This window comes from Metarhizium acridum, assembly GCF_019434415.1.
Source record: "Metarhizium acridum strain ARSEF 324 chromosome Unknown scaffold_587, whole genome shotgun sequence".
Taxonomy (NCBI): domain Eukaryota; kingdom Fungi; phylum Ascomycota; class Sordariomycetes; order Hypocreales; family Clavicipitaceae; genus Metarhizium; species Metarhizium acridum.
In genome coordinates this window covers 1,462,140-1,486,510 of record NW_027094049.1, presented here as the reverse complement: position 1 = coordinate 1,486,510, position 24,371 = coordinate 1,462,140, and the positions used below count along the sequence as shown (strand labels likewise).

The following is a 24,371-nucleotide window of genomic DNA, read 5'->3' as shown; positions in this document are numbered from 1 at the left end:
AGCCGAGAGTGTCGTACAATTCAATTTCGAGGCAGAAGAGCTTCGTGCGACTTGGCCAAGTGCGTTGCAAGCGTGGCGATAAGCGTGCAACAGGGGGCTTCTTATCTAGCACACCATGGCGAGAAGGCTAGGGTCCGATGACAGGACGCACCGAAACCAAGCTGGATGGACTATTTGACAATCTGAATAGATCCACAAGACCTTCAAAGTACAACTTGTTCGCGTCATACACAACACCCACAAACCACTTCACTTGCTTGCAGATTGCGCAGTAGCACAGCTACTAGAGTTACGAAAGCAAAACAATGGCGAAGAGACGTTTCTATTCATCATTCACGAGGTTCTCACGGTCTAAAGTCAACATACGTCATTCCGTCCGGGGGGGGGGCGAGGTCTGTCGTCTTCCCTCCCTTTTACACATGAAATCAATGCTCCTGGTGATACAGTAAGTAAAACCTGCGCAAAGGATAGTTGGTTTAAACCGCAAGTCGAAGACGCAATGAGCCATGCGCATATCCGCTGCTGCTCAAGGGGTGAGTTGACTGCTGCGACGAGTCTTTACAACAGCAGCATTCGTTTAACATGGCAATAAGAGTATCCAGCCGGTAGTAGCAAACTGAAACCATACATGAAGACATAGTGAAGCTAAAATACACAAGGTGACAAGCCCATTCAACCATTCTGTGATGACTCTGCTAGCTGACCAAATCCTATAAGCATCCTTTCCTGGAACGGCATCATTTTTTCCGGCAAACAGCAGCTCATGAGAGTAAAATATCAATAGACGAAAACAATCACAAGGTTTCATCACCTTAGGCCGCACTTGTTGCATCAGTCTTCCTGTTCCATTACGTATACCGCAAGTATCACACGTTGGAGGAGCTGTCCCATAAGGGCCCTAATAGGCTCGACGTCGTTCACAAGCCGCAGTATGTTGTTGTTCACAAAGTTTGCGGCCCTTACAGTAGGTACAGAAAACTTTCACAGTTTCTATGACTGTAGTCTCGTACTCCCTCAGTCCTCTGCAAATTTCGCAATGTGGGTTCGGTTTAGTAATTAAAGTATAAAAGACATGGGGGAAGCGGCTCGTAGAATAGTTTCAACGGCAACCAGACACTATCGGGGACAGAGTGCTGCCGTTACTGGACTGCTTACTACGGAAGGGTGAATAAACTGCTGGAAAAAAAAAGTCAAAACAATATATCCTGGGTAGCACTTTGAAGAACAAACAACGATGGGAAGGTCAAAGAAGCTTAAAGGGATAGTTACCAAGTTAGAGTACTCAGGCCCATTCTGTCCCTTTATATCCCTTGTTGGCCCAGTGAAGACCCCAAGCATCGGTCCCAGGCATCGCCAAAATTCGATTGTAGCTACGCGCCGCCAAATCTTGAAACACCTGTTGGCCGTCACTTGGGCCATGGGTTCGAGTTCTGGAGCACTCACCGCCGGTGTAAGATGGTGGCCTGTTTTTGGATCATGTCTGGTGCAATCGCTGCGCAAGTAGAGATGTGAATAATCACATGGCTAACTTGGGCCGCAGTAGACCGCAGTAGGCGGGAGTTGCTGGTGGCCAGGGGCGTACCAGGCAGCTTCTACTAGCCAAGTGTGACAAGGGCGGTGATGCTGGGCTTGGAACATAAAGTCAACTTCAATTTAACTGTAATAATCAACTCTGAGGTATCAAAGTTCCCTGGCTTTCTAATGGCCTTGAGGGGCTACAAGAAGTCGGTGAGCCCTAAAGACCTGAGGCAGCTCTCGCCTGGGGTCCGACCTTGGGTCTCGTCATGCCTTCTTTGTTGTTGTGTAACCGTTGTTAGCCCAACGCCTGTGTTTTTGGCCCAACCGTGTGACACCAAGAGCCGCTGGTCAACTAACAATATTGAATCAAAGGACAACAGCTGGTAGCCTCCCAGCCACTTGGCGGTTACTCCTAGCCCGTTAGAGGCCACTCAACCTAGTAATAAAGTCGGCCCCATGAAATGGTTGCTAACACTCTGTCTGTCGGCAGCTACTACTCAACGGCTGGTCACTTGCCGGAGCCCACCAGGCTTGACCCCCCAATAAGCTTGGTGCCCCGACTGCCTTGCCAGCAGTCTTTGATCGCCCTTGGAGTTGGAATTCTAGACAACGCGTGCAGAAGCAGCCACCTCAAGAGCAGGCAATCTGGGATCCAACTTTGCCGAGATTATGCACCCAGACGTTCTACTACACATACCGTACCCAATTTTGCGTTGAAAGCGTTGGTGGTCATCCACCTGCAGCAAGTGGGAGCTGCAGGTAGCGACAAGCGTCCAGAATTGAAATTTCCAAGGGCCGTCTGCCGAATGCAGCAGTACTGGAGAGCAGCCCTCCATAAAGACAGCAATGCAATCACTGAGATATTGGAGAAGATGCGAATAAAAGAGCATATATTCGCCTCGCCCATTTGCTGTGACAAGGGCTCAAGGAGGGCTTGGAGCAATAGCTCTATTCATCTAATAACAGTCTTTGGTATCAAAGATTCTTGGTTTTACAAGTCCTTGAGGGACCAAAGGTCTCTATAAATACAAGAAGTCGGTGAGGGCCTTCTGTCCTAGGTCCCGTGATCGTAGCCCTCGTATTACCGTGTGACATTTGCCGAGTAGTCCGATTCGCAGTTGAAGCTGCTTCAGACCCCTCAGCACTTCTGGGTGTGTCCATAGGCTTGCCGAGAAGGCATGAGTGGCGGGCCATTGAGGAGCCGTAGCATCATGGTGGTGGAAGGCCTTGGGAGAATTAGAAGACACTACATGTCGCTAAGCAGGAAAATGGCACCTCTTCGACTAGATTAATGGTAGAGCTTGAATTCCTGCTTGGCGACAAACCGCTCGAGACGTCGCTGGGGAGTGTCTAGTCGATGCTCTTGCTCATCCGTCTCGTCGAAAGTACGGCGACTGTGTCTCTGCCGGACGAACAGACTCTCTGTGCGGCATGTGCGATTTCAATCTCGTCCCGGCAGGCCTTATCGGAGGCTCGCTTTTGTCCCGTCTCAACCCTCCGCCGGAATGGTGTGTATGTCGCACTGATCACTTCGGGTGAGTGCTTGTAGCCGTCAAAACGGGAGCTTTGCACAAGGTTGAATTGCGTGCCTTCTTGCCTTTAACTTTTGCCTTCGGCATCGTTGGGCAGGCACACGTGACTTGGCCCGGCGACTGTTTCATGATGTGTCCATGCAGAACACGAGATGACATGGCGAGAATTTGGCGACGGAGGCGATGGCAATCTACCGAAGGTGTCTCAGGTCGGTTAACTGCGGAAGTGAGGGCTTCCCTACTGACATGCATTGAAAGACATATGCAATGCTAGACTTCAAAAACGGCCACCGGAACCAATAAAGTCCGCCCGGTAGATGCAATGCCACCTCGCGGAACTCTATTCAAGACGGGTTTCGACACTGTTGAGCATGGCAACATCTCTTCCCCTGTAGCTGTGTGTTGTGTGCTTTGATACGGAGTATTAGCCGTGTCAATCAAGCCTATTGCGTTTCTGGAAGCAACCAACCCGCAGAGTTGGGGAGTACTAGCTTTCACCGAGCGTAGGTGGACATGTGTGAGCGCATAGCGTAACTGTCCATTGGATATTTTTGCTCTTGTGAAGCTTAGAAAACACCGCTATGCCGGCGTCTTTTCCAATAGATGCAGGCTAATTCGATTATTCGTTCGCCTGTCTAGGGGACACTTGACTCACCCAGCCCCAACACCAACAGGACAGGCCATGATTCCCCTCTCCCTTCGACTCACTGAGTCTTGGCAACCTTGTAACAATAAGCTCCTTTGTAATTGGCTTGCCATTGTTGGACGAGCAGACACGAGCCTTGAAATGACATGAAACTGGGCAGAATTTATACGATACCGTTGTCCATGTTCCGAGGCCAACCAGGCATCCAAATAAAAAGCTGGCTACATATCCAAATTGCGTCATTGTCAAAGATTTTTTTACTTCTACAACTAAATGAGTGAATAAAAGACCAATTCCACTGTACAATTCGATCCACATCTGCCCCGGGGTGGCGTAACGCTCATTGCCGTCCAGACTCCAGGGCAGACAAACCGGACATATTACGGAATCTACGTCTGGCAGGTCAGCCACGATAATTCTATAGGTGCGCCTGCTGCCTCCCTGGATAAAAGACTATTCGACTTGTGCGCCTAGAAAATGGAAGGCTGGGTCTGCTGCAGTAGCGCGTGTTGGACTGCATATTTGCATGGCTTGGCCTGCTTGTCGATCCCGTCCCGCCCATTCCAAGAGTTCCAATGATTGGCGGTCTCAGGAAACCGTTATTCGCGCACGGCGTTAACAACCTGTGAGCGCAGCAGAGATGGACCGCTTTGGTTTTCTTACATTTCGGTAGAGATAGCATCAAGACTGCACTCACATGGCGACAATCAAGTGCACAGCCCCTCAATATCCCCATCTCTCCGCAGGCGTCGTATTCAATGCTGCAGTGCTTGCTCAACCCGACCCAGCCGTAGTCAAGACAGCCCCTGAAAATCTATTATCCCTAGCTTATGCTATCTGACTAGCTGACGCGAGGCAACGTTCCACCGCAACCCCGAGGTCTCAGCTTCCCGATCCATCTGCTCTGGCAGGTCTCGCTCCACAAAGCGGAGAGTTGCGGCCCCGGTACCGAGAAGAAAGTTACCGCGCCAATCAATGAGAGTATCCTAGAGTCACGCGTCAAGGATGGGTTATGACCGGCGTAGGACCATCGGCCAGGGTGCACTGCCTATAAAGTGCTGGCTGTGCCAGACTTACTTACACCTGGTGAGGTGTTGCGTAACCGAGGCGCCCATCCCTTGACTCGGTTGACCAACTGGCCCCGGGGTGGCTGTTTCCAAAAATGGTGAGGCTCGGAAATCTTTGGCCACAGGCCATAGCCATTGTAGCAGGACTCCTTGGTGTTGCGAAGAGCGACAGCTTGCAAGATGTTGAGCACGTCGTGTTGTTCATGCAAGGTAAATTAGATCAACGCCTTCGACACATGAAGGGTGGCTAACCAAGCCTATTCGAAGAGAACCGAGCTTTCGACCACTACTTTGGCACCATGGCAGGTGTTCGCGGTTTCAATGACGCCAATCTCCAAATGAATGATGGCGTTCCTGTGTGGAAGCAGAAGACATCGCCAAAGCTCACCAATAACACAGATTACATTACGCCATGGTACTTGAATTATCTGGGAGGAAACTGGTCCGAGGCCACGCAGTGCATGATTGCAGGCAGCAATGGCTGGTACCACAATCATGCAGCTTGGAATGGCGGAAAAAACGACCACTGGGCTCTCAACAATACCCCGTACAGCATTGGGTACTACAAGAGAGACGATTTGCCCACGCAATGGGCGCTGGCTGAGAATTGGGTAGTCGGGGACATGTATCAGGTATGTGCAACAAACAAAAGGCCGGCCTGGGATTAGTCATCTAATGGAAGCTCGATTACCGTAGGAATCGGTAGTTGCGTCAACGAGCCCAAACCGCGTCATGTGGATGAGTGGCTCTATCAACGTCCCGGGTGGTAATCTGAGTCCAGATTTGGGAGGCAACCCTTACATTGACAACTACGAAACACCTGGATGTGACGACAACGGCATAAACTGCTACCCTCTGAAATGGAAGACGGCACCAGAGTATTATGAAGATGCAGGCACGAGCTGGCAAATATACCAAGATGGCACCGATGACTATGACAACTTTGACGACAACCCCCTTGCATGGTTCAAGCAATTCCAACATGCCAAAAGAGGTTCCAGCTTGAACACAAAGGGCATGGAGGGACGGAAGCTGCAGGAGTTCTACGACCGGGCGGCGAATGGAACTCTTCCAGAGGTGTCCATCATCATCGGGTATAGAGAGCTGGCGGAGCACCCTCCTTACTCGCCACACGATGGAGCCTGGTTGGAAAACAAGATTGCCGAAGCCGTCATCAAGTCCCCAAAATACAACCGGACGGCGCTCATCATCTCCTTTGACGAGACTGGCGGCTGGTTTGACCACGTGGACCCTTACAGATCGCCCAACGGAACAGCAGGCGAATGGTACAATGACAAAGCCGGCATTGGATACACGTTCACCGGGCCAGGATTCCGAGTCCCATTCTACATTATTTCCCCGTGGACGAGAAAAGGCGGCGTGCTCGTCGAGCATGCCGACCATACCTCTCAGCTGCAATTCATCGAGAAGTGGCAGGCAGCCAAGTGGCGCTTCGTTGAGTCCCGCGAGATGGTCCCCTGGCGCAGAGAAAACATGGGAGATTTGCTAGGCGCCTTTGACTTTGAGAACCCCGACTACAGCATTCCCGAGCTGCCGAAAGCCCCCGAGCCTCACAGGAACCGCCAGGGGAGATTTGACGGCGCATCACATTGTATGGGTCTGTACCCGGAACCGCGACCTCCTGTGCCGTATTCGGGAGACGGCACAACCAAGGACATGGCCAGCGTGGTTGAGCACGGTTTCAAGCCTATCCGCGGTAAGCTGACAGAAGGTCGCCACTTGGTCATCGAGATGGGCAACTACGCACTCGCAAGTGCCGACAAGTTGATAACTGGTAAAGCGGGCAACAAACATGATTCCAAGAACCAGCGATGGGTTGTGCATGCTGAAGAGCTTGGCGGGACCATGTTCAAGATGTCGAGCAGCGAAAGCGGGAAATACGTATGCGCTGATTTGGCGCTTTGCAGTGACAAGGGCAAAGCATTCGTTTTTGATATTCGCTTCAAACCCAGTCATGGATATAGATTCAAGATCAAAGATGGTAAGAATTTGGTGGCGAGTGACAAGGGAGAGTTGTCATTAAACAGCTCAAGTGCATATTGGACTATTTACAGCGTCAATTATTAGTTTTGCTGAAAGCACGAAAGGGACCCTTAAAACATCATTTGGAAACTAGCAACTGATTTTGTAAATAATTCATCAAAAAAGTACATGCTCAAATTTGTCAGTCTGGATGGATTCTAATGACAGATCCGGGAAGGGTGAGGTGAAGACTGGCTCCTTCTAGCATGTTCAACAGTCATATACTGTCTTGAGAAAACTGCTAGCAGTGGCCCGAGTATTGGTGATGGAAAGGATTTTGGCACACAGAATTTCCGTTAGTGAACGAGTGTGATGCCTTGAAGGTCAAATACGGCATAGATGGGACTAACAAGGCTGTGCAAGTGTTGAAATCCGAGTTTTGAGGCATGACAACCCTCAAGGTTGTCCATGACACCCCCCTTGTTGGTGACTTTTCGGCGGATGACTTGTGTCGGGCTCTCACGCTGATATATCACTGCCTTGCCCGCCGTGAAAGTACCAAACGCACCTGGATCACGCCCCGCTCCCAGGCCGTAATCATGTATGATAAGTGCCTTGGTTACTGGGACCCTTCACTGACATTCTTCGTGAGGCTGTCGAGAAGATCCCGCCCCCGGCTAGCTCCCTTAACGGGTCTGGCTACTTAAGTAGACTGGTGGCCCTTCCGATGATGTGTTCACTGACTCTCAGCAGCAGCAGCGCCGCCCTAGTTCCCCGGAGGTTAACCCCCAAGCCATTGACTTCTACGAAGAGGTGGTCCAGGTCCAGTCCTAGCTTTTTAACATACAGACACGCAAGGCCGTCAAGGATAAGGTGATCAATGACCTTAAAGGCATGCCTAAGAAGAATTAGGACGTCCTCTTCACCGCGCATAAGGTCCCCTTCTTAAAATAAACCGGATATTGACATGGTTAATGTGTAAAACCAGGTCAACCGCATGGCCTTATCCTTTAAGGGTTAACACTTGGATGAGGATGATTACCTGGCTTAGGTGAGCCGTAGGCCTTACTTTAAGAGCCTGACGGAAGGCTCTACTGACGCGGAGAAGGAGAAGGTATTGGACCTTTACCGGGTCCGGTATGTCATATCATCTAACATGTCGGCCGCGCGGCCCCCCTGGAACGTGGACGAAGGCTTCGTTCATGAACTCATCCTCTGTGACGCCAAGAGGAGGTCTAGCTGGCCATAAATGAGTATTGGCCAATAGGGCTCATTTCCACAAATTTTGTAACAATAGAAAAGATTTAACGGCTGCTACAGCGATTAAATTTCGTAAAGTCAGTTTGTGAGATGCATCATGAGATTTGATCCGTTGACACACTTCTATTAGCATATTTTCTGTCAACTTTGTAGTACATCTAGTGTTTTCTAATATGTGTCCTTATTCTCGCACTCTCTTTCTGTGATAATCGAAACTGTTTCCTTTTTACATCTGTGCATGTGCAATACAGGCTCAATAGCTATAATTGCATTGATAACAAGTCCCTTAAAAAGTCAAACGATAGGGCGACTCAAAGCATTTGCTACGATGGAGAAGAAGGCTGCCAATTATGCACCCCCCTCTGCTGCAATTAACGAAATAGGAAGCCTTTGAGAAGAGGATCACAAGACTTGTTCTTGCTGTTTTGATACACTATCCAGAGGAACCGGACATTATACCGAACGTGGTTTATAGAAATTCTGCTTCAAAGGTCAAGACACAGGGGCCAACTGATATTGGTAATGCAATTCGACAGGAGACAACACGACGGCCGGGAACTTTGCGTTTCCCGGATTTGGGTCAGGGGTTAGCGCTATTAAACATATCCTCACAAATCTGCACATGTTACGCTGCAATATGAAAGTTTCATTCAATTTTATGCGGAACCTCGCCTCCATTTCTAGTACCACATCCCTGTTCCGCCTTCCAGGCTATATATCTGCTCCCTCTGCGTCCACACAGGGGCACTTCCCTCACAGTCGGTATCAGTGCCCTGCAGTAAGAAACCAGATAAGTCACTAGCTGGTAGTCTGTGGTGTTCGGCGATTATTCCTTTCTTTGACCTTCTTCGATTAAGTCGCAATACGGTAACTTCCAACCTATGGTTGCCATTGATGCAAGCATACCCTTGCTGCATGTAGACTCCAAGTAAAGTGTACGGAAGTCTACGTCTTTCGCGCCTTGCCAACGCTTCATGAACAAGGCTGCTTGCGAACTCTGCAGGGAAAATGAGTTGATGTAAGATTTCCTATCCTCGAGCATAGCTAGGCTAGGGACGCGAGTAGCCGAGTCATCGGTCCACAAAACACAAGGCAGCCTGGCAGCTTATATAATGGGAACCATTGTGGCAAAGCCCCAGTCAATGAGACTATTACTATATTAGCTTGGACTGTGAGAATATGGCTAGAGAAGCGTGATGGATATTCTCCTACCATTTAATATTATTCTCCTCGTCGACTATAATATTAGCTGGCTTCATATCGCCGTGGTCCATGGCGAAGAGTTTACTACTTCCATCTACACCAAGGACCTTGGACAGGAGCGCAAGCTGGTCGAGACAATCCTTTTCTGTGAGACCAGGGAGTTTCCCGTCCTTTACACGCCTGAGCTGATTTTTTATGCGTCGCTCGAAGAAGTCCGTAGCAGTTGTAGATCCTAGGACGCTTTACATTAGCTACATATCCGATTCATCACCTTTGAGGATTGATCCGTCCATACGATGTTCTAGGGTACACGTTATTAAGGACAGTTGAATGTCAGCTATTTGACTTAATACGGCGTCGCGAATGGGCTTCGATGGGGAGCTGTCATCCCATTTCAGAGGGAAGCCTTCGGCCCAATCAAGCACAAGGAATGGGTATCTTATCGGGTTGTCAAAGGTTAGGCTAGCGCCACGGTATCGAGGAGACCAAGAGAAGCCTTTTGCCTCAAGTGTCCGAAAAATGCGTGTTTCCATTTCAACATGACAAATGATAATTTCCTGGTTCCCTTGATTTGGATGCCGAACACGTAATGATAGGCTGGGATGGTCCTTGAAATTAATCTTGAAGATACGAGACTCTCCTCCTTGGAACTCTCCAGCCACAAAGGGGTCGCTTCCGCCTAGCTGGAGGTCAGAGAGCGCGGCGCAAATGGCCTCTGGGTCAAGAATTTGTCCTACATGAGAGCCCATGTTGAATATTTGGATGAGGGATGTAGGTAGGAAATATGTTGGAAAGGGAGAAAGTGTTTGAAGTTGCCAACACTATCCACGATATTGTTGGGTAAAGAGGCACGTGACAGGACTTTCACCGCGTTGGTCCGCCACATACCCGAAAACCGGTGCCACCGAACTTCCAAAGACCAAAAGGTTCTCGATGAGTATACAAATAAAGGCTCATATTGAAAAAAGGAGGCAAGATTTAATGTCCCCGTAAAGTGCTCACCTAAAACGATTGAAACTGTACTACTGTACTACGAAAGTTTGATATACTGCCAGGATAACACCTTTCCTCCATTTTCTCTCTGCTTCTCTCTCCCATTATCGAACTTGATGTCCAGAGCCACCGTCTCCATACACTCGGATATCTCGAGGTTCGGTAGGCCTATGGGATTTACTATAGATTTGGCTTTGAAAACGCATGTGTTATACTCATTGCAAAATTCTCAATTGATGTTACGTTTGTAGAAGGCAATTATATCACCGGGATCTATGGAGACTCCCGGGAGTATTACGAAAGCATTCGCGGTGGCTTGTGTATTCACGTACATGGTAAGTGGTTAGTTGTATTTAGAGCTTGAACGGCCCGAAGGTTACAAGAATCTCATCAATGATAAGCTTCTGCCCTATAACCAGTGTCACACGGTTACATGGGGGCTATGATCACGGGACATAGGGCAGAGGCCCTCACCAATTTCTGGTAGATATAGAGACCTGCGGTCTTTCAAGGACTTGGAAAACCAAGGGCCTTTGACACCAAAAACTGTTATTGGATGAGGAGAGCTATTGATCCGAGCCCCCCTTGACCCCTCGTCAAAACCAGATTGAATCAAGTTATCCATACATAATCCTAGCCCAAATTTGGTGAGATGGACGTTAGCATCGCGTTCCGTACTTTTCAGTAAGTCTGATGAAGGTCGAGAAAGTACATCAGAAAGGCGTAAGTTTAGTCTGGCCTGAGGAAATAGAAATACTGGCGGATACAAGCTAAGCAACATGATAAGTCTATTGAAGAGCTCGAGGCGACCAGTTCAAATATAGACAGCAACGAGCAACTACGATGACGAAATGCAACGTAATTTACATATAACGCACTAGAAGAAACGAAATACTGATGTACTGCTCTAAACTCTTCACACTTAGGACTCCTTAATAAGTTCCCGCAATACCTTCGTCTGTCGGCTTGAACATAACCGTGGTGAGTTTGTCCGTATTCCCCCATGTCTCGGCCTCCGTCATGATGGCAAATGTGGCTGTGGCGCCAACTCGGGTGACACCCAGAGACATGACATGTAGCAAATCATCAAGTGCCCGAACACCCCTAGCGGCCTTGACTTGAGCTTCGGGACTCCAGAACTGTCTCATGAGTTCAAGTGAGTTACCGTTGCACCCTTGTACGACTACAGGCCGTTGGGTTCTACCGCAATCCCATAGCCCGTTGACGTTTTGATCAATGCAACGCCTATATCTGAGCATACCCTGCATACTTTTATAATTTGATGATTCTGTAGGAAATCATTCTCGAAAATAACCTTGAATGCTGCGCCAGATTGCGTGACCACGGTGTTGATTTGCTTGTTCTTTGGGGTAACGTAGTCCCAATCCCCACTCAAAGCTTTGCCAACGTTGATGACCATGTCGGTTTCCTTGCCGCCGGCTTTGACTGCGGCCTCGGCTTCAAATACTTTGACTTGGGTCGTGCTATTACCATGGGGGAATCCAATGAAAGAGAAAAAAAGAACGTCCGTGCCCTACAATTCTTTCTCCGTCATGGCCCATGGGTATCAAGTGTGGCTTGACACAGGCAGAAGCCACGTTGAATTTTTTGGCAATATGAAGACCGGCAAGAATGTCCTCATCCGTTATTGTCGGGTGGAGGAGGGAATGGTCATCATTTTGGCCAATTGCTGCCGAGTGACCGTAATGCTATTCATCTCGTTTGCCATTTTGCAAAAGCTTCAAAGATTAAGCTTTACTTTTAACAATTGTTTACTCTAAAAGCGCGTCCTCTCTGCTTTGCAGTCAGTCATATCTATATACAAAATGGATGGAGTTGGTTTGGGCAAGTTGTTCCGCCGGAGCGAATTTCCGCTTTTGATTCCGGCTAATAAAATTCAACGGTCATGCTTTCTTAAGAATGCTAAAATGAACAACTAGGCTGGATATCCACTGGAGACTTCGGGCGTTCTACCTTTGCACCTGATTGCGGCGCCTGGCGACCTCGTGCTGTCCCCTCGCTGCTAAAATTCTCTATTTTGTCAGTCCCAGGTGAAATTGCAAGTGGTGACTGAGATTGATGTTTTGGCTTGTATGTGGCCTTGTGCTAAGTTATACACGACATTGTAAGCATACCAGTGATTGCTGCTCATCTTCCGCTCTTATACTGTTTCACGACTTGTATCAGTTCCTTTTTCTCCACCATCAACCTCAGCCTCTAGTTCTTTGGCCTGAGAATAGCCGATTTCCCTGTCATCAAGGGCATCGCCAACTTCCATCCAAGTGTCGCTGGTCTCAGGAATCGGAGACACTTTGCAAAGAGCCCAATACATAAGGGATGAGACGGCGAATCCACAAAAGAAGTTGAGGTTATATATATACGTGGCACCTTTAGGCACCTCTCGACCAACGGCTCCAGCAAACCCGACCACGTTAATGGCAATCCCGCAAATGTACGCTACATAGGCGCGCCAATGAATGCCGTAATTGTAATAGTATGGGCCAGTTTTGCTCGCGCTGTAGAGCTCGCGGGTGTTCAGGTAACCCCGACGCACAAGATAGTAGTCGGCCGCCATGACGCCAGCAACTGAACAAAGAAACACGCTATAAGCCGACAGGTAGGTGGTGAAGCTGCTGGAACTGGATAGAAGGTTATATGGGCACATGGCGAGCGCCACTGCCGCGCAAATGTAGCTTCCTCGACGGATATTGATGAACTTTGGGAACAGGGCCGTCATGTCAGTGCCTGCAGCAACGGAGTTGGCGGCAATATTAGTTCCAAGTTGGGCGAGGGCAAAGCCTAGGGCAATAACGAAGACGCCAAATCGCTGGGCAGACCCGCCGCCTTCAATGAAGTGGCCTAGAAGATCAAGGGGGTTCCAAACTGCCTCTTGATAGATGAGCATGGATGAAGAGGAGACAATGATACCGATGAAGGAAGTCACGGCAAACCCAACCGGGATAGCCAGCAGCTGAGGGGATAGAGCGGCCCGAGGTTGGCGAGCAAAGCGAGAAAAATCGCTATTATTGATAATCAAGGCAGCAAAGTTTCCAATAGAGGACATGATTCCCTTGATGAACTCCCAGGCGAGATCACTACCAGAAATGGTGGCAGGTTGTCGAACAATCGGGCCAACACCACCGGCACGCACCACGGCCCAGATGAGAAATGCTATGCCGACCGGAGGTACCACAAAGGCTTTCACGGTAAAGAGGTGCCTGATTTTATGCACAGGAAACCAGAGTGCAGGCAGGGAACACAGCCAAAAGATGACAAACGAGACATAGTCGGGCGTGCTGGTCGCATCGGTGCCGAAAGGCCCTGGCATCTTGGTCCTGTCCCAGGATAGCCATATAGAGCGTATCATCAGATAGACGCAGGTGCCGCCAATGTACGCCTGAACGCCGTACCATATGCATGCTACAGAGACAGATTAGAATCAACATCCAAGCAGCCAAGGGAGTGATGGGCAAGAGATGGCTCACCCATGGCAGCACGATTGAAAACGGGCCACATGCTGCCCCAGATACCGAACGGTGCGCGGTTCACAACGGAAAAGCCAATATGGTAGACGGCTCCGGTGCGCCCGATGAGGACGACGAAGCAGGCGGAGAAAAAGTAGCCGAGCCAGACGCACAGCCAGGCTTGCCACCACGACAAACCACCAACAATCATGGACGATGAAATCATCCAGGTATTGATGTTGAAGCAGTCGGCAATCCAAAACCCAACAAAGTTCCACGAGCCCCATTGTCGCCGCTCCTTCTCGACAGGTTTGAGATCATGGTTAATGAGCTACATGGACGGAACAATACAGAGTCTGCGTCAGTAAAAAGAGACGCGGAGGGGGGTTTAGAGAAAGAGGTTCTGGCGGTGTATCAGGCACATGGGTGGCCATACCATGAGCTGGGTCGCAGTGACGCCTGGCTCGGACGGGACTTCCAACTTCTTGATCCATCTACGCAGATGCGACTGTCTCTCCATTGAGGGTATATCGAGCACAGTGTTGTATATTTCTAGGAGGATTCGATGAATTGGCACCTAGCGCTGACGTCGCTGGCGGGGAGGCATAAATTCAGAGTAGAGCAACATGGGGGTGCACGCGACCTTGGGGGATAAATGGTTCGTATGAAGCCAGAAATGGCCCAAGGTAAGGGGGGCATGTGTTTACTGACCTCCCGAGGAGCCAGGAAGTGGACAGCCTTTTATTGACTCGTCATCGTGAGCGGGTTTTGAGATCAGCATTAGGCTTTCCGGGAACTGACTCGACAAACCAAGCTAGTCTCGAAATAAGGAGCAGCTCGGCGCTCCATAAATTCCTCAACCTCTCTGCCCCCTGATGTTGCCCTCGCTCGTAAAAAGGGAGGCGGGTGTGCGGCCCACGGTATTTGAAGAGGAGGTGGCAGCAATACCACGGTCTCCGGAGCCAGCCTATTCCTTCCAGCAGAAAAGCCAACAAGAGTTTGCCGCCGCTACAACTGCATGATTTGAGAAAACAACCAAGGTGCCGCGGCTTCTTTTGGACATGATGCAGGGGGTGGCCAACAAAGGCAAAGTAAATTGGAGGACGCCAGCAAAAGCCTGTTTGGCTCCGGCCGGCTTCGGGGCCGGGAATGAACCGATTGCCCCACTTTCCCCCGCGATTTTGATCCCATTACTCGATCACATCGAGTCAGTCTGGGATAACAGAAAGAAGATAAGGGAAAGCCGTTTCTGAGCTCCACCACATCCCTCGGCTCTGCTTCTTGGCACGTGCACGGTATGTAACCGGAAAGACCCGATGTGGGCAAACTCTCCGCCGGAGATGGTCGTCACTGTCTTCTGCCTCTTGCCCTTGTGTCAGGAAAAGACATCCATAGAGAGATCCCTAACCGTAGTATATTGCGAGAGAACAGATGCTTATAGTCCCTTGGCACAGAATAGAGCCACAAACGGAATGGTGAAAGCACTAGATTGCCACACCATCATCCCTCCTAAACATGCCTCTAGTAGTTGCCGCAAAATAGAGCTGCGCTACGCCGGCTCTAACTCCATCGACGATGTAGAGTCTTGTGGCTTTTTCGTGTCCAAGTACTTTAGCCGCGACGGATTGCATGGTTTGTTCTAGTCCCGTCATGCCACCACAGCCGAGCACAACACATTTGACGTCCCCCGACTCCAAGAGCCTTGTCACCGCTGTTGCCAACTTGCTTTGGATGACTTCTTCTGATGCGCTGTGGAATTCAATGGCTGAAAGTCCTGTTGAATACACACCAGCAAAATTATCATTGCCAACACCGCGCGCAACGCCCAGGAAGTCGTTCACGCCGTCCCTGAGATGCTGTTCCCAGAATTTTCCAGTGGTCACAATCCCCCATTTTTCAGATTTGGAGATGAGAGAAAGAGCAGTCAGTATGCTCGCTTCAAATAACCCAATTATGGGCTTCCCCGTCAATGCTCCCAGCTTATGCACCAGGTCGTGCACGCTGAAACATGCAATCAACACGGCATCATATTGCTGCAAATTCGTTTGAGTTGCGAAAATATGGTCCATAACCGCCACCGTACTGCATGCAATGTCCTTGTCGTTGTTGATACTGATGGGTGCAGCCTCTGGGGCGGTGTAGGACACTACATTGATCGTCTGTAGGGCATTAGTTGAAAGCCTGTCAATGTAATGTTCTACCTAAGAGTACATACAGTCGTGGCCAGAGCACTCTTGGCTACCAGTTCCATGCTGTTTGTCATGGTAGCCGAGGAGTTTGGATTAAGCAGTAGGATCTTCATCGTGACAACTGCCAGTATTGAACCCAGAGCGAATAATGTGTTTATAGAAGAAGTGCATGAAAGGGCTACATCAGTGTTCATCCAGCATCTCGTGACACTATGTACATGGCCATATAACAACTACTAGTGTGGTTCCGAGACTTGCCCGATCCCATAGAACACTGGGACAAGGGTATTATTCTCGCGTTGGTGACCTCGAATAAGAGGCTTCCAAGATTGCCAAGTACCAAGCAGAATTACCGGACCATGGCTAGTTGCCCCCTTGCGTAAACGAATCCAATGCCAGCTACAAGAGCCAAGGCTAGCGTCGTTTCTGTGATTCCCTACCACTCCAATCCGGAGGGTTGTAGAAATAATACAAGAAACGAAACTGATACGTCGCAATTTAAATAATAGTTACTTGATAACATCGAGTGATTGGCGCTGCGGGGGCTCCGATTACCGGCCGCGGATTCTGTGGGGAGAACCTACACTCCTGGTTAGCTTCCAAAGACACATTCGTTTTCAGCAAGGAATATGCCGAGTACGGAGTACTGTGCCATGATTCCTTGATTCCGAGGGCTTTGACAAGAAGAGGTGGTTGTCGGGGTCAACAACGACAGCTACGTGGAGAGAATCGCGGCACCACCTCTACTTTCTAAACGGTTTCGAAAATAGGACTTGTTCAATGTTCCTCCTGCACGCCTCCCATCGGCAATAAACGTCTCTCAAGCCCAAGTTCCACGTCTGCGGTCCTTTATCGTACCTTGATGCGCGATTGTTGATCCATGTCTTGGCCTTAGGCTGCTCATCAGCTCGTCCACCCCCTGGGTCTGTCAGAAGCATTTTCATCTCGCATCAACTCTGACTACGGGAGCAAAGACTGAGATTTACGCTCTCGGTAAGGTATTAAACGTACCTCCTCACCGAAAATCACTGCGAAGGGCTCCACCAATCTGTCACAAAACGGAACTGTTCGCCCCTGCACAAGAGCATTACAAGGCTACACAATGACTTCTTCACGCGGTGCGGACTTGTCAGGCTCACCATGCAAACGAAAACGTCCTCGAAAAGACTCTCCAGAAGACTATCTTAACGAAGACGACACTAGAGACAGCAACGACACATCCCAGAGCGCGGCCGATGGTCGACTTGGCTCGATGGTTGCTGGTCAAAGCACCAATTTTCGCAACGTCAGTGCCTGTAGCAGATGCCGTTCTCGTAAGAACCGATGTGACCATAGACTTCCACGCTGCACGAGCTGTGCGAAAGTCGGTGCAGCCTGTGTTGGGTATGATGTCTTGACGAAAAGGGAGCTACCCAGGAGGTGCGTTGCAGCAGTCCTCGCGTTGTGTCTCGCTCAAGTAAATTCCGCTTCGAGGGTTATTTCATATCGATCGCTGATGCACTCATTAGCTACATCTTCTATCTTGAGAATCGAGTGGAACAATTGGAGAAACTGCTTGTGTCGCATGGGATAGCTTTCCCACCTGCAGATGATCTGGCCATGTCTTCTCACAGGGATACGAATATTGACGAGCCAGACCCATCGTCACCAGGACGGCTTGGATTTCAAGACAAATTAAACCGCATTCTTAGCAAGGGAAGGAAATCTTTTACCTCTCCAGACAATAAAGGCAATTCGCCCAAAACCATGAGCCGAGACTCAATGAGCTCTGCTTTGCTCAACCCTCAGACTGCCGCCACCTTTATGGCCTTGGCACTTTATCCTACTCAAACATTGACTCTGAACAGAAAGATACTCAAGTATAACATTGATGGTCATCAAGCTTTTGAGGCTACGCGTTGTACGACCACGTCGCTGCCAGACAGGTCCCTCGCACTAAAGTTGGTGAGGGCCTATTTTCACCGAGCTAATCCTCAGATTCCCATTCTGAAACGGGCGTGCTTCACCAAAATATTTGACAAAGCATATTCAGGCGAAGGACGGGGCTTAAAGCCTCGGGAGCAGTACCTACTTAACATGGTATTTGCCATCGGATGTAGCCACGGCTTTATTTACGAGCAAGACAAGGATAAGGCCATAGGCGCTCCAAGTGTCGGGTCAAATAAGTCTGAGTCTAATGTTTCCCCAGAGGAGTACTATTCACGAGCTTGCAGTTATTTTGACCAATGCATCATGCGAGAGAAGAGCTTGGAAGTCTTACAGGCTATCCTGCTTCTGGCCAGCTTTTCCCTTCTACGGCCCGTATCGCCAGGCGCTTGGTGAGCTGAAATATACTATTCAAGAAGATGAAAACCGCTAACTAGCCCAAGGTACATTACCGGGATTGCAATGCGCATGGCAATCGACCTGGGCCTCCACTGTGATAACGACGACACACCAGACCGTGCTCCCAATACCACGGAGCATTCTCAGCTAGACCTTGCCAACAGAGATGAGCATGTAGAACCCGAGGAGACTACACAAACTGAGTTTCGCGAAGTAAGAAGACGGTTATGGTGGTGCACCTACAGCCTGGATCGACTTGTGAGCATAAGCGTCGGCCGGCCCTTTAGCATCAGCGACAATGATATATGCACCCCATTTCCATCCTTGGAGGAAGACGACATACCAATAACGAACGGAGAAAGTAATACTCTTACCGAATTTCAGGGCCAGAAACAAAGTTACAAATATCTTACGCATCATTTCATAAAGCTACGATTACTTCAGTCAGACATTTATGCAACTCGCCGAAATTGCCAGGAGCAAGCCTCAAACGTCGCAACTCGGCACCAAGTAATCGAGAAACCTATTCCAACATCAAAGTCCCCTGTCCAGGTAGACTTTGACCCAGAGTCGCAATGGCTATGGTTGGAAAGCATGGAGAAACGAGCACTCGACTGGAAAGCATCGGCACCAACGTCTCATGTCACAGGCGTGGTTTTCCCCAAGGCGATTTTTGAGTTTTATTACTGGCAGACCATCATGCTCTTGTATCAGCACGATGCAAAGATTCCCGCTTTAATACAACAAGTCAAATCTGTCTTGTACAGCTTGCAGGTCTCCTCGGCGCCCATCCCCGAGGCAGATAAATTCACACAACGGAGATATGTAAAGATGGCTGAAGCCGCACAAAAGGTGTTGAGAATGTACCGACAGCGCCACCTCGCCGGCTGCATAAAGTACACGTACAGTTCTGCTCTTTATCTCTTTTCCGTCGCCATTTCTTATTTACACGCAGTGGCGCAATCATCTGCAGTGCGCGCTCGACTTGTAAGTCGTTTTTCCCACTAATCTTTCCACCAAAAAACAGAAAAGAAAGGCCAAACAAAGCTAGAGTCGTTCTGACTGCTATCTGGGATAGACTGCGGATGATGTGGACTTTACCATTCTAGCAGCAAAGTCTATTTTTGCGGACATGGTCGATACATGCCCTGATGCGAATGTGTGGATGGAGGCGTTGGAACTCACCGCAAAAGCAACCACTAGAATAACACGGTTATACGATGACCTTGGCCAGCAGTCTCAGCAGACAGACCGGAAAGAGGGCGACATCGCGTTTACAGAGCGTAGCGTGACTTCTGCGGCATCGGATTCATCTCCCAACGCCAAAGGTCGCGGGCCGGAAGACGAAGCACACATGTTGCAGACTCTGGGAGGATCCTCTTACTCCAGCCCGCGGGAAAACACAAAAGACGTAAGTGACGATTGGTATATAAGAGATAGTGCGCGTCTAACTTTTTCTACTCAATTTAGTGGGATTCCGCGGACGAGACTAGAGCCTTCCGTCTTGGGGGCGAAGACAATATTTGGGAAATGCCAGTGCCTCCATTCGGCTCCCTTGGGTCATCGCAGGCGACGTCTGAGATTCAGGGCAGAAGGGGTGATATTGTTTCTGATGATATTTTCGACCTGGAAACTATATGGCAGCTTGACAATCTTGCTGCAGAGGCTCCGCATATCTATCGAGTATTGAATTTTAGTGCATCAGCTGTTGAAACAGACTAGGGTTGAGCAACAGCAGCGTCCTGTGTATTTGGTTTTTTGAGCCATCGTCTTATACAATTATGTGACAGAGTCCATGTATATTCGTGATCAAGCACCAAACACGTTACCAATGGCGTGATGGGTGCTGCCAGACTTGGCGTCGGTCGAATGAGACTGAGCCCGTCATCCTTTGCTCGGAGAAGATGATTATCACGCCAAGAGCTGGGATCATGCAGTGGGTGTACGCTGGCGTGAGTTGCATGAGAGCGTCTACATGCGGAAAATCCTACAACCAGATTTCGGATCTTGCAGACTCATCGCGCATATCAATCCTTCTCGATACGACGATAGAATTCTATACACTGACACAGTGCCCAGACCTTTTAGAAAGTACAGTTTCTGTTTGAACTCGACTTCATATATAGTCCTAGATTTCCAAATCAGCCACTAATCATGGAATTCCCCTCGCTCTCCCGACTCCTCAACACAAATCATCATATCATCCTCACTATCATCGAACGCGCCGAGCTTCCTCTTCTAGCTGGCTCCCCCATTTCGTAGAATAATACTCCACGGGGACCCGTATTTTTAGCTCTTTGTCATCGTAATGGTCCCAATCTTGTCGCCTGTGCAGCCTCCTCCGCTCCCTTGAATGTCAACTGGTCTTTTCGCCTCTCGGTTCATAATTGCCCTCCATGCTAGCATTTTTCTGTACTAGCAACCAGACTTAACCACAGCCAAACGACCCTCACTATCGCACGTCGTAGCAGCCCCCCTTGGGGAAGTCTTGGCAAGCCCCAACAGTGCTGTGACATGAATGCTAGTCAAACGTGTAAACGACATTTTCGTTTGATACCCTTTGGCCATTTTTTGCCCAAGGTCATATATCACAACATTTGGTGGCAACATTTTCTTTAACATCACTTGACCCGAGGCATGCGGTTTGGCTCGGTTATCGAAAATCCCCGGTTCCAACTCTTCTTCCTCTGCGGCACGAGCATGGAAGCCCCAGTTGAATACCGCGTACTTACAGAACAGGTACCGCTGGAAAAGCTTTTCTAATTAATCAAAAAAAATCTTCTTCCCTCCTAAGGAAACTTGGTTCCTTCTCATAGTAATCTGTTCCTTCTCAAAGTCTTCCCTTAAAAGATAGGTAAGACAGATGTTTACCATTATCTAATGTGCATTTTTAACGGCTAAATTATTGGTCGTAGCATTACAAACTTCATGGCCCGTCTCCACAAGACTTGGATTGTTCCGAGGCTTGATACAACACATATGGCTCACCAAGTACTGCCGTGTTATTTCATGAACAAGGCGAATAGTATTATATCTTTCGTCCACCCTCACTAAGCCCATCGGTCAAAAGCTTACAGATTCAGGCATATTTGCCAGACTGGTGAGAACAGGCGGCAAAGCCCATCATTCCAAACATATTCAACCAGCGGCAGAAACTTACGAGAGCCTAGAGCTTCGTTCGACGCGTGAGAAAGACTTATTGACTTCAGGTGCTAAGGTCGGAAGCGCGAAAATGGTCTCGTCTGTGACCGGCATGTTATTCCAGATGGTGTGAAGCTGGATGAAAAGTATTCAAACACCAACTTGCTGAGCCTGGATTCTTGTTTGCAGCTTATAATTGTGGCGATCTGGGCTGGGCGCACCGACTCGACGAAATCCGGAGCCGTTCCAGTCGAAGCCGACGAGGTGACGATATGGTGCCCAACTCCTGAGCAGCCATCGGATAAACGCGCAATAGCATTATCTTGGATTGATCTCGCCTAAAGACAATATCACTAGCGGGATCCTTGTAACTGGGTTTGCAAGTCTGTCTTTGGAATCTCTCACTAGAGAAGGATTCTAAGCCTTGAAGTATTTTTTAGACAACGCTTCGAATCTTGTTTGGGTATCGCCAGGTGGGTTGGTAGATGGACACAATCCGGAGTGCGCCACGGCCGCGGGGTTATTGCGCTCGCTCCGATCAGAGAAGACGTCTCTGAATGCTCCCTTTGTCGACTTTGACATGGAAACAATGACAGTGAAGAGCGCGGCTCGTTGTGCTGCTCAGCTAGCCGTGCGTCAAGCGAAGAAGGACAGTTGCCTCGAGTCAGAATACTACTTCTCGGCAGGGAAGCAATACATTAGCCGGCTGTTCCCCGACATAGAGAGCAACAACGTGTTCGCCAAAGGACAACAAATACTCAATTCTTTTCTTCGATCCTATCTTACGACTTTCCGGCCTGGCCGTAAAAGTGATTTTTGAACAAGAGAATGATACAGATGGCCCGGAACTCAAGCCGGAACAAGTCGAGGTTCAAGTACATGCTAGCAGACTAGACGAAGAATGCGTTCGAATCATCGCAGGCACAGAATTCAAGTCGAATTTCAGCCACGAGATCGCTGGCGTGGTTACGAGAATCGGGAGCGCCGTCACAAAATTCAAGCAAGGTGACCGCGTTCTCGGCTTTAGTGGCAACAAATTCGCGTCATTCCAAGTCACTAACCAGCTACTCATTCACAAGGTACATGAAGAGGAGCAGGCAAGTCGCATGGCCAGTCTACCCAAGGCTTATGGCATGGCGGCCTACGGTTTAGAGACGCTTTTAAACTTGCAGCCAGCAGAAAAGGTCGTGGTCCTACCCGGAACGGGTTTCCCTGGCGAGGCTACTGTTAACACCGCGAAAGCCCTGGGAGGAAAGCCCTATGTTGCCGTCCAAAGTGACTCAGAGGTGCAACTTGCTATGAAACGCTTTAGTTTGAGTCAGATCAAGTACTAAATCCCAAACCCCATGCGAGATTGTGAATCTGGACAATCGGATATTATCTTCTCGGCTAGCACTGTTGACGATGTGGTTGCAAAAGAAGCGTGGAGGCTTTTGCCTCCGTTCGGACGCAGAATATCGCACAGCTTAATGACTGCGTTGCTGCATTTTCTTCTGGCTTAGACAGTCCCAAAGTCATCATTGAGCACAAAGCATCAAAAGAAACCATTGTGCCGCCATCTCAGCCAGGAATCCGTCTGCAAGAGAACGCGACATACTTGCTCGTTGGCTGTCTTGGGGGTTTCGGCCGTCTTGGATGCTGGAGAGAGGTGCTCAGAATCTGACATATTGTCGCGATCAGGGACAGACTCTGCGCAGACAAAGCTGCTTGTGGACGAGATGCTTGTGGACGAGATGACGGCCAGGCGAGCAAATGTGCAGGTAATTCGAGGCGATGCAAGTGTGCAGGAGGACGTGGAGAGGGCATTGCAAAGCGTGCCGCCAAATCGACCTCTTAAGGGTGTGATTAATGCTGCCATGGTTTTGAGAGTAAGTTGGCTTTTTGTTTGTTTTTTTTTTTTTTTTTTTCCTTACACGTAGTTTAAAAACACTATTAGTACTATAATACTTACTAACAGCCAAACTCAAACTCGGGACGGGTTCTTTTACGGCATGTCGTACGAAAACTGGGAAACATCTATAACATGTCATTGGCCAGACGTGAGCCTCCCCCGCTCTGGCCGGAACGTGGATTCCGCAAAAGCGGGTCAACTCGATGCATCCCGAACTGTTTATTTAAACATGGATGGTTTTTCTTGTGCCTGCTTGTTTTCCGATTTTCTACAAGTGGGGGCCAGTTTCTGTGTAAGAAAACCAATAAGTATGTGTAAGAATCGAAATCTGCTCGCGCTTTCTCCTTGAGGCTGTTGGCTGTTGTGGATACCGATGGCGAATGAAGAGCACGTGGATTGCTGCAGAGTCTAAGGATAGACGTGAATCAGCATCCAGAGAGGTCATCGATCTGGGGAAGATTGTCTTCAGCTCGCACGGCCTCTCTTCATCTATAATTCAGAACACCCGGTAAATTATCAAGTCTTCTTGCTCAATAAACAGAGGAAGCCTTGCCCGACAGTAATGCCGGAGCTATATCTTAAGTAATTCTGTGATGTTCATGTTCTTATTTGTTTATTGTTGCGTAACTTAAAAAATTGTTGCGTAATTTGAAGAATTGTCGACGTTCTTATAAAATCCAGCCCGAACTTCGGGCCGTTCGCCAGCGTCCCGTATCCTGCAACCTAAGATTCTGTGACCGATCATCATCTGACGAAGTCTCGGCAAGCACGATTGTGGCGCTATTATACTCCGGAACTGACGGATTTTATAAATCAGCCAAGATTACCCTTACCATGTGGAATCCCATGTGAAATGAGTTTCAAACCACAGGACAATATCGCCACAGGAAAATTCGTCGTAAGAATCGCAGGATGCCGTAGGGGTCCATTTCGCAAATTCAGTTTCAGCTAGGTAGCAAGTCCCGTGGAAATGGCGCTTCAAGCCAATCCCAATTCTGTTCCGATGTATTAGTGCTTCCATCCTGAAGCGGTATTCCCTCTGTCGCTGTTGAAAACTCTCCCAAACTTGGGTCGCCCATTGTCGCTGATAGCCACAACGGCAGGCTCATTGCGTCTGCTGATTGTGCAGCCCACACCCCGTCGGCGGGCTGCATCAAAT

At 49.1% G+C, this 24,371-nt stretch overlaps 6 protein-coding genes across 7 annotated transcripts; 3 read left to right on the top strand and 3 right to left on the bottom strand.

The window, feature by feature from the left end:
* The first annotated feature begins 4,798 nt into the window (after positions 1-4,798).
* On the top strand, positions 4,799-7,226 carry J3458_022198 (uncharacterized protein). 2 transcript variants are annotated; one of them, XM_007811043.2, is made up of 3 exons: positions 4,799-4,973; positions 5,031-5,395; positions 5,460-7,226. In XM_007811043.2, exons 1-3 carry the CDS (start codon positions 4,859-4,861, stop codon positions 6,849-6,851), a joined length of 1,872 nt encoding a protein of 623 aa, XP_007809234.2. In that variant the 5' UTR covers positions 4,799-4,858; the 3' UTR covers positions 6,852-7,226. The 2 variants fall into 2 exon arrangements, with proteins under 2 accessions (XP_007809234.2, XP_065972217.1); XM_066122995.1 differs by having other exon boundaries at positions 4,813-5,395; positions 5,460-7,159.
* A 3,908-nt stretch (positions 7,227-11,134) lies between these two features.
* Positions 11,135-11,350, bottom strand: J3458_022197 (uncharacterized protein; the record flags this gene model as incomplete). The annotated part of the gene is made up of 1 exon (XM_066122994.1): positions 11,135-11,350. One exon carries the CDS (start codon positions 11,348-11,350, stop codon positions 11,135-11,137), a length of 216 nt encoding a protein of 71 aa, XP_065972216.1.
* Positions 11,351-12,249: 899 nt separating this feature from the next.
* Positions 12,250-14,186, bottom strand: fur4_7 (uracil permease; the record flags this gene model as incomplete). The annotated part of the gene is made up of 3 exons (XM_007811044.2): positions 12,250-13,622; positions 13,688-13,997; positions 14,103-14,186. The coding sequence occupies 3 exons, from the start codon at positions 14,184-14,186 to the stop codon at positions 12,364-12,366; spliced, it is 1,653 nt and encodes a 550-aa protein (XP_007809235.2). The 3' UTR covers positions 12,250-12,363.
* A 964-nt stretch (positions 14,187-15,150) lies between these two features.
* J3458_022195 (uncharacterized protein) lies at positions 15,151-16,275 on the bottom strand (the record flags this gene model as incomplete). Its single annotated transcript, XM_007811045.2, has 2 exons — positions 15,882-16,275; positions 15,151-15,825 (listed from the first exon to the last, which is right to left on the bottom strand). The coding sequence occupies exons 1-2, from the start codon at positions 16,047-16,049 to the stop codon at positions 15,151-15,153; spliced, it is 843 nt and encodes a 280-aa protein (XP_007809236.2). The 5' UTR covers positions 16,050-16,275.
* A 682-nt stretch (positions 16,276-16,957) lies between these two features.
* On the top strand, positions 16,958-19,902 carry J3458_022194 (uncharacterized protein; the record flags this gene model as incomplete). Its single annotated transcript, XM_066122993.1, has 5 exons — positions 16,958-17,274; positions 17,364-18,173; positions 18,225-19,167; positions 19,259-19,591; positions 19,651-19,902. The coding sequence occupies 5 exons, from the start codon at positions 16,958-16,960 to the stop codon at positions 19,900-19,902; spliced, it is 2,655 nt and encodes an 884-aa protein (XP_065972215.1).
* A 2,008-nt stretch (positions 19,903-21,910) lies between these two features.
* Positions 21,911-22,655, top strand: J3458_022193 (uncharacterized protein; the record flags this gene model as incomplete). The annotated part of the gene is made up of 2 exons (XM_066122992.1): positions 21,911-21,952; positions 22,068-22,655. 2 exons carry the CDS (start codon positions 21,911-21,913, stop codon positions 22,653-22,655), a joined length of 630 nt encoding a protein of 209 aa, XP_065972214.1.
* Between the last annotated feature and the right edge of the window lie 1,716 nt (positions 22,656-24,371).